We start from the raw sequence: 8,746 nt of genomic DNA on the forward strand, positions 1-8,746 counted from the left end.
TGAAACACGCATCATACATAGTTAATAATAGATATTCGTATGCGCCAAATTGCGTAATTTTCTAATGTAGCCTCTTCTCCCTTAATTGACATGTATAAGGAACAATAGTTATGCGTATATCACCGATAAACAAACTGTCGGATGAATAAACGTTGGCTAAGAATGCCACGACAAGTTCGTAACATGCATGTCACGATAAATTGCAAATTCATCGGTCGTTTTATGCAAACAAGCAGCAGGAAATCGTTTAATCCGATGTTAACGGTTAGATTACACGCTGCACTTCTTTCAAGGTCTTCACGATTGACGAATTAAAATCTCGAACACGACTGTGGGAATAAACTAAGAGTCATTACGTTTTGAGCAACCAGCGAATGAGAGTATAATTGTATGATTTTTATACGAATAATACATGAAACTAATACTCATCGATACTCTATGAGTAATTAATTGCTTGTTTGCACAACAAACTTGTCGTGGAATTCTTGGCCAATGTTTATTCATCCAACAGTTTGTTTATCGGTGATATACGCAACTGTTGTTCTCTATGTATGTCAATTAAGGAAAAAGAGACTACGTTAGAAAATTATGCAATTTGGCGCATACGAATTAAAAAGGACATCTTTTAAGATTTTCTTTTATAAACGCATCTATGCCTCTGAAGACTATTATTTTGCTCCATAAATGATTAATCGCGTGAAAAAATCATACAATAATACTATTCTCATTCGCCAGTTGCTCAAAGCCTAATGACTCTTACTTTATTCCCAAAGTGTTCAAGATATTAGTTCGTTAGTCGTGATGACTTTGAAAAAAGTGTATAATCTAACCGTTAACAGGCTTTAAAGAGATTCATCTCGAACCATTAGTTGTTAATTACTCGAACCAACTTTAATATCTTAACTCTTAAAAACAAAGAAAAAATGTTATACAGTAAACGAACAATAATCCTAAAAAAAGGGAAAAAAAGGAAAAAAAAAAGAAAAATTAATTGTGAATCACATAACGTTTTCGAAATTATTTTTCTTTCTATATGTTATACAGTAAATAAATGATAGTCCTGTTTAGACAAAAGAAAAAAAATAATTGTGAATTACATAACGTTTTCGAAATTATTTCTCTTTCTCTTCTGCTTTTAATAATGGAAGAATATTTAAATATTAACACCCTTTATGTGTCTATTATATACATGACGAGTGCTATAATATTAAATTCCCCATTTACGTTGTCCACGCGTTAAGATATTGTTGGAATTATTAAAATAATACTTTTCTTCGAATGAATCGTTATATCCTATTATATACTAATATTTAATTTTATGTAGTAAATATTTTAGATGTATAATTATTTCACTAAAAATCTCATTCGAGACTGAGTATAATCTTATTGCGTTAATCTTTCCCAAGTCACCCTTGCATATTATATATAATTAAATTGAATTATTTGTTTGAGCAAAATACAGATACATGCGTGTTATAATTTTCCACTGAATGTGGAAAAGATGAGATACATATGTTTAAAATGTTGAAAAATGATCGCTTGGAAAAGATTAATTATATACAAGATGATTCGGAATATCTTTTCAATGTTTAAATAAATTAACGATTAAAAAAAGATGACGATAATACATAAGTGATAATATTTCTTATCTATACGCATTAAAAGATAAAATCTTAAATCACACGTATAGAAATAAAGAGAAAATTCATTTTTTAACTCTCAATTCCTTTTGCGTATCCATAACATAGTGTTACAAAATACATTGTAAAAAAATGAATACGCAATCAGTACGCATCGTTACATATCGTTTTTTTAATCGTTAATTTATTTTAAAACCTGAAAGAGTATTCTGAGGATATTTCGTAAATATACATATCTATATGTAAATCATAATGCAATGGTACGAAGATTTTTGTTGGAACGCATGATCAGAAAAAGAGCATATCGCAAGATGCGAAGATCAGTCCGTATTTATCGATTTTAAACTAAGTAATTCTCTCGTCCTATACATATGCGCATACTATACATCAACGAAAGTGCAAACTATGTCAAAGTACGCGTCTAATCTGCGTTTACGCGGTTGCGGACTTCGAATTGGTGTTAGCCATTTTCTTCGTGAACTCCATAAGGAAATCTTTGTAAAGGAGCGAATCCATATTGGTCGAGAGGATATAGAGTATCCACCAGTCACCGAGGTCGACCTTCTTGCTGACACTCTGGCAGATCTCGATCGGCAGCAATCTCGTCGATAGGTGCAGCAGCCTCGGTCGTACCATCGGTGCAAAGATAATCACCCCTCTGTATATCAACAGGCCGAACAACATGATACCCAGGATGAAGAACCAAAACCAGATGAAGATGTACGTCTTCTCGTTGACGATGTTTAGCGGCAATATGCAGAGGGAATCGTGCTGCTGTATCGTGCCTGAGGCACCATACTTGTGGAAGATACACTTGGTGACACGTGGGAATACGTAGACCATAGGATCGACGCGTTCCTCCTGGGGCGTCTCCGAGAACTGCAGCACTCGCAGACCGTAGCTGAAGAATTCACCGTCGAAGAATCGATTCATCAGGAAAAGCTGACCGAATATGTTGATGAAGCACAGGATCTCGCAGACAAAGTACCGATACACATACGTGTTGTGACTCTGCAAGCAGTAATATAGCGTTGAATTAAGGCAAATTGGACTCAATGAGGGCGAATTGGACTTAACGCAGTTCGTCTCCCTCTCTCATGTGACATGCCCGTCGTCTCAGCTAACATTCCGGCTAAACGGTATCGCGATATCTCGCATAATCTATTTACCAAGTAAATATAGCATGTTGTAATCTAAGTAAATATGAGAGGCTAAGTCCATTCCACGTTTCGAAAATGAAGATTATTTTTAATATATCGATACGGATCTTTAGTTATATATTTATGTTTATATAAAATCTTATGAAATTAATTCGCATTTATTCTCGTATTTTATAGGTGATATATATTCTGAATCTTTTTTTACATAATTTATATTCAACGATTAGATATCTGTAGATTTAGTTTCAATCCTCAAGGATGCTTTGAAAACATTCTGACTAGAGAGACGATAAGTTTAACGATAGCAAAGACACGTGTTGCTCAAAGGTAAACCAGCTACTTATCAATGACCACCGGTAAAATAACGAGTTATCTAAGGAAAGTTTTTGCTCCTCCTATTGCTTCTTCTTTCACATGTTACTACTACTTCTTAAATATCTTATCTACCGAGACGAAGCAAATTTTAATGCTTTGTTTAGTGAATTGTGTGTTTGATTTATTTACACTTACCCTGATATGCTGTATCAAATAATCCATGAGAGCGCTTTTTTTCTTGGTGATGTTTTCCTCGGTGTCCATGCCGTGATTCATTCCCATGACCAGCGCATTCATCAAACCGCCTTCCCACAAGCCCCACAGCCATTGCGGTACATAACATAAAATCGCCTGAATCAATAAAGGAATAAATAAATATTTAAAAAATGGATAAATGTATAAATGTATAAATAAATATTGTATATTGAAGGAGGAAAAAGAAATATTAATCGCTATAAATAACATGCTCAAATCAATTGATTAATAACTGAATAAATGAATAAATAAATGGATAAATAATTAAATAAATATTGTGTATTGAAGGAGAGAAGAGAAATATCAATCACTATAAATAACATGATCAAATTAACTGATCAATAACTGAATAAATAAATAAATAAATGGATAAATGATTAAATAAATATTATGTATTGAAGAGGAGAAATTTATCGCTATAAGTAATATATTCAAATCAATTGATTAATAACTGAATGAATGAATAAATAAATGGATCAATTGGATGATTAAATTAATATTGTGCATTGAAGGAAAGAAAAGAAATCACTATATATCAATAACTATAAATAAGAGATAGATTTTTACTATATATGTTTATATAAAATCTTATGAAATTAATTCGCATTTATTTTTGCATTTTATAAATGGTAAAAATTACATGTACAGAGAAACTGTCTTTTTTATGAATAATTTATATTCAACAATTTTTTGTCACGAAATTGCGCTGAGCAAAACATATGTTTTATCCTGTTATATTTATTTGCTAAATTTGTTGTCTATCTTTTCTTGACAGATAATTGCAATCTTTTTCTACAGATAATTATGCATATTAATCTCTAAACCTAAACTCGAAAATTCTATTAATATATCATCGATTTAAAAGTGATTGGCGAATGATCGATTAACTTTTATCTTTTAATAGTCGCAATTTAAATCATATATATATATTTAACGAGCTGAAAGACCTCTCACGCTTGAGAGATCCACGTGGGCCGCAGTCGACCAGATATAAAAGATAAGCGCGAAAAGACAGACAGATGAACACAAAGAGGATTCGGAGGGATGAGGGGGAATCTCTTTCTTGTCTGGCGCGCGCGACTCGAGGCGTATGTCACGTAGCACGTGTGGTAGATTGCCGATAAAAAGATTTGCTTACCTGGAAAAACAGCACGAAACAAACCCACTGGTAGTACGTGTAGTATTTCCTCGCGTCGACATCTCCAAAGTCATTGGCTACTCCTGGATGGGCGACTTCCAGGCCGACCTGTGGACAGGCGATACTTTAGAAGGATGATAACGATGACACTATCGCACAATGGAGTTCCATTTGACTCCTTTTGCATATTGATAAGGAGGAAAAAAATTATCCTAATCTATGTATATCGTTATAACAATATTTTCGTGTGTTGCAACGTGCGCAGTTGCATAAATAAATTAATTTCTTATTAATTAACTTATGTGAAACAAGAATTACATGTTTTTTAGAAGACTGACAGGAATTTATCCGGATGTTTTGATCATAAAACTTATCACGTTAAAAATAGCAAATTATATATTCATTTTTTTTATTCTTCCTTCTTGCAAATTAAAATATCTCAAGAGTATATTTCAATAAGAATATCACTGTGTATGATATACTCTTCTGTGTCTTGAAGAATTAAGACATGAAATCTAGTAATTCGAAATGTGAAACATTATTCCTGTTTTAAAGAACAAGTTGAGATTTCGTTTTATGAATACATGTGCGCTTAAGGAACGATTTTAAAAGAGTTATATCGCCAATATATAAAGCTAATCTCTTAAAAGAGATGATAAATGTGTGTATTTATTAAAGATTGCATCGACTGTAGCAGTTGGAAGTTTTTGCTTTTTGCAAAGTTAATCGAGAAAAATTCGCACAATCAATATGTTAATTTTTATCGTCTTTTTTTGCGATTTGAAACGAGGCAACCGTGATTTATTCATCTGTAAATACTTAGCTAATCAACAAATTTCCAAGTATAATTAGTGAATAATATTATAATTAGTAATTTAAATAAACATTTGTGAATAAGTAAGACTATAAATAAATGTTTCTTACTGTAATATTTATAATCTTACTTATTCACTAATGTTTATTTTAACTACTAATCATTTCTTTTAGATATTTATATTATCTAATATCTAATCTTATCTAATACTATTTTATATATATATATATATATATATATATATATATTATATATTAATATCTATCTTATCTAATACTTATATTATCTTATATCATCTAATATCTTTTGTAGGATGATTCTTCAAAATTTGCATGCATTCAAATAACAAAGTTGTAACTTCATTCACTTAATCTTGAATCAATCATTCCGTTATCATTAGCCGTGGTCATGGCATTTCATTCATTCTTCATCACTTATTTTTTTTGTATATATCTCAAATATCTCAAATATCCCGAAAAAATGCTAATCTCTCGATACTTTATTTCAATCACAGAATTTGAATAATTAATGAAGTGGTAAAATTGATATAGCATCTTTCGATGCCGCGATTATTTATATAGACAGATTGATTAAATAAAAGTGTCTTTATACGCAAAAAAATTTATGCGTAAAAAATGATATATACGTAGGAAATTATATATCCAGATTTATCGCGTGCAGAAATCAAATACTGATTATATTACCTGCTACTGAGACTTGTTGGATCAAAACTGTAAACGTAACAAATAAATCTCTATAAACAGCAAAACGCGGATATCAAATATCAAAAGCAATACTATATGCAAGATGATGTAATCGAGATAGGAAAAAATTGCGATACGTCAATTTAGACAAATAATTAATAGATATTTTAATTATTTTAAAAGATTAAACAAGATTTTATACAATGATATGATGATTTTAAATATACTTAATAGTTAAGTTATTTTAAATATACTTAGAGTTTTAATATGATATATAACATACACTGTGTTATAACGATATAACATTAACTTTGCCAAGTCAGCTTTAGATACGCCTACTAATCTAATACACCTGCGCAAAATATAACTCTTAATTATTATAGTCTTTTTTTTTAAATTTTGATTCTGATTCGTTTAAACATCTATTAATCATTTTTCTCAACAATCTTCTATCAAAAGTAATAATATATGTATTTATACTTTCATTAATAAAATATTCGGTTTATAAAAAAGAGTGTAATAAAAAAATTAAAACATTTAATTCAAGAATATAAAGATCGATGATTTACGTATCTCAAAGATTTAATGTAAAAGTGTTGCAAACAAATTTCGAGAAAAAGAGTCTAAAAGTGTCACTTGATTTGCATTATGTGTCAACAACTCTATTAACGGTTTTTTTTAAATGCTGTTTACCTTGACATATTGACTGATTGTTAACGCAGAGATAATTGTAAGGACATCGTGCGTTTTCAACGATAATCAATTAGAATCCACGAAAGCGGTAGCGATAGTATCAGTTTGACGAGAAGATTGTCGAGAAAGGGGGACAAGCGACGATCCCGCGAGGATCAGGGGCGATCGGCGGAGGATAGGTACACAATCGAAAATCACACACGCACCTGTCGATTGAACGCATCCGGCATAGTGAAGGTGGAAGTTATCCAGCAGTAAGTGTTGATGGCGTGCGTAGGCAAACCCTGGGTGATACAGGAGATCGGGTTACCGACGTACTGGGTGGCCGTGAGCAGTATCGAGCACGTGAACAACAGCACCGTGGTGAAGTGGTTGTGCATCCGAAACACCATAGAATCCGTGATGATCTCCTGCCGTTTCAAATAACGGCTCAGGTCCGATAGTAGCTTATACATGATCGCGCCGGGATCTCGCTATGCCACGAGGACGTTGAAGTGAAACGCTCTCCCTCGTCTCTCCAAGACGATGATAACTGACCGCGTCAACTGTCAACACCCGCTCATCCGCTATTATCCTGCCGCCACAGCCACGAGCACCACGTGCGATTCGTTAGCGCGAATAGACGGGTTCCGAGGTCTCTCTCTTTCCGTTACGTAGGAATTTCAAGCACGATGACGACCACGAAGACGTACCATCAACCGGCACTAACGAGCGTAGCTCATCCACCGCGTTCTCGCGCGAACGAAGGCAGCAAAACGAAACGAGAGAGAGACACGAGCGTGCACGGTTGTCCACGCGGCCTCCTCTACCCGTGTTCCCTCCTTTTTTCTCCTCCGTCTCCCGTCTCGCCTTCCGCAGTGCCCCGCCGTTTCGCTTCCCCCCGCCTCTTGCCCCCTCTCTTTATCTCTCTCTCCAACCCTGCCCTTCTTTTCCCGCCTCTCTCTCTCTCTCTCTCTTTCTCTCTCTCCTTCCACCCCTCTGTATCCCCGCCGGGGGTCCTTCCTTCCCCTCGGCTCTCCGGGCGAGATAGGTCACCGAACCACGCTGGACGAGTTGCCGACGAGTCCTCGACGTGTTCCAGTTCCTCCTGCGAAGAGATCGGCGGCTTTCGGTTCACAAGCTCGCGTGAATCATTTTAGCGAGGGAATAATAAAAATTCGCGGGGGAAGAAACGAGAGGAGGAGCGCCTTTTCTCCTTTTCTCTTTATCGTCGTTTCCGTCTGCGGGAGCCTTTTTCTTATCTCCGCTACTTCCGCTTTCTTCCCTCTCTTGATATATCTTTTTCTTACAATTTCGAACAAGTTTGAAGAGACTTCCTTGCGTAGCTTCGTGTTCTCTTAGGCAATCTCGTCGAGCGGTTTCCTCGGATAATTATTCCACGGAATTTCTGCGTTCGGCGCGTGATTGTGCGATTTCGCGTGTAAATAAACGCGAGATTCCCTCGCGATCTCCGGCGATCTTTGCCCTTCCTCCTCTTCCTCGGGCGCTCTCGATCTCGACCGACGATTATCCTCGGCTTCTCAAACGATCCCTCCCATTCGCGGTCGCGGAACGCGCGTCGAGGTAAGCTAAGCTAAAAGACCGGCGGGGCTCGTAGAGGAATTCGTGTTCCCTTCTCGAGGACGTTAATTTCTTTCCCTTCCCTCCGTTTCCCGCTCTTTCCTCCCTCTATTTCTTTCGGATTCTCCGGAGAATCGAATCGGGAGAGCGAACGCAACGTGGCCGCGTATCGAGGAAGCGACACTAACTACCAACTGTCAATCGTGCCGACCCCCCTCTCCATCTCTCTCACTGTGTTTCTCTCTTGCTCTTTCTCTTACTCTTTTTCCATCCCCCTTCTCGACCAAGTCCCCCTCCTCACTTTCGTTTCCATGCACGCGCAACAAAATCGTGCAGCGAGGCTCTCGTCTCCTCTTTCTCGTCGAGGAATAAATTTTTTTCTCTCGCAAAAATACCGTGAGACGGCCGCGGCAACGAGTGCCGACACGTGTATGCGTATTCGTACGTGCGTACGTAGCAATATCTTG

The 8,746-nt window shown here is 35.8% G+C and overlaps 1 protein-coding gene across 1 annotated transcript; it reads right to left on the reverse strand.

The window, feature by feature from the left end:
• Window positions 1-1,676: 1,676 nt before the first annotated feature.
• On the reverse strand, window positions 1,677-8,746 carry LOC105253639 (innexin inx1). Its single transcript, XM_011261784.3, has 4 exons — window positions 6,926-8,746; window positions 4,509-4,616; window positions 3,311-3,466; window positions 1,677-2,651 (listed from the first exon to the last, which is right to left on the reverse strand). Exons 1-4 carry the CDS (start codon window positions 7,172-7,174, stop codon window positions 2,073-2,075), a joined length of 1,092 nt encoding a protein of 363 aa, XP_011260086.1. The 5' UTR covers window positions 7,175-8,746; the 3' UTR covers window positions 1,677-2,072.

Source organism: Camponotus floridanus, unplaced genomic scaffold (genome assembly GCF_003227725.1).
Source record: "Camponotus floridanus strain SB8 unplaced genomic scaffold, Cflo_v7.5 scaffold22, whole genome shotgun sequence".
NCBI classification, from domain to species: domain Eukaryota; kingdom Metazoa; phylum Arthropoda; class Insecta; order Hymenoptera; family Formicidae; genus Camponotus; species Camponotus floridanus.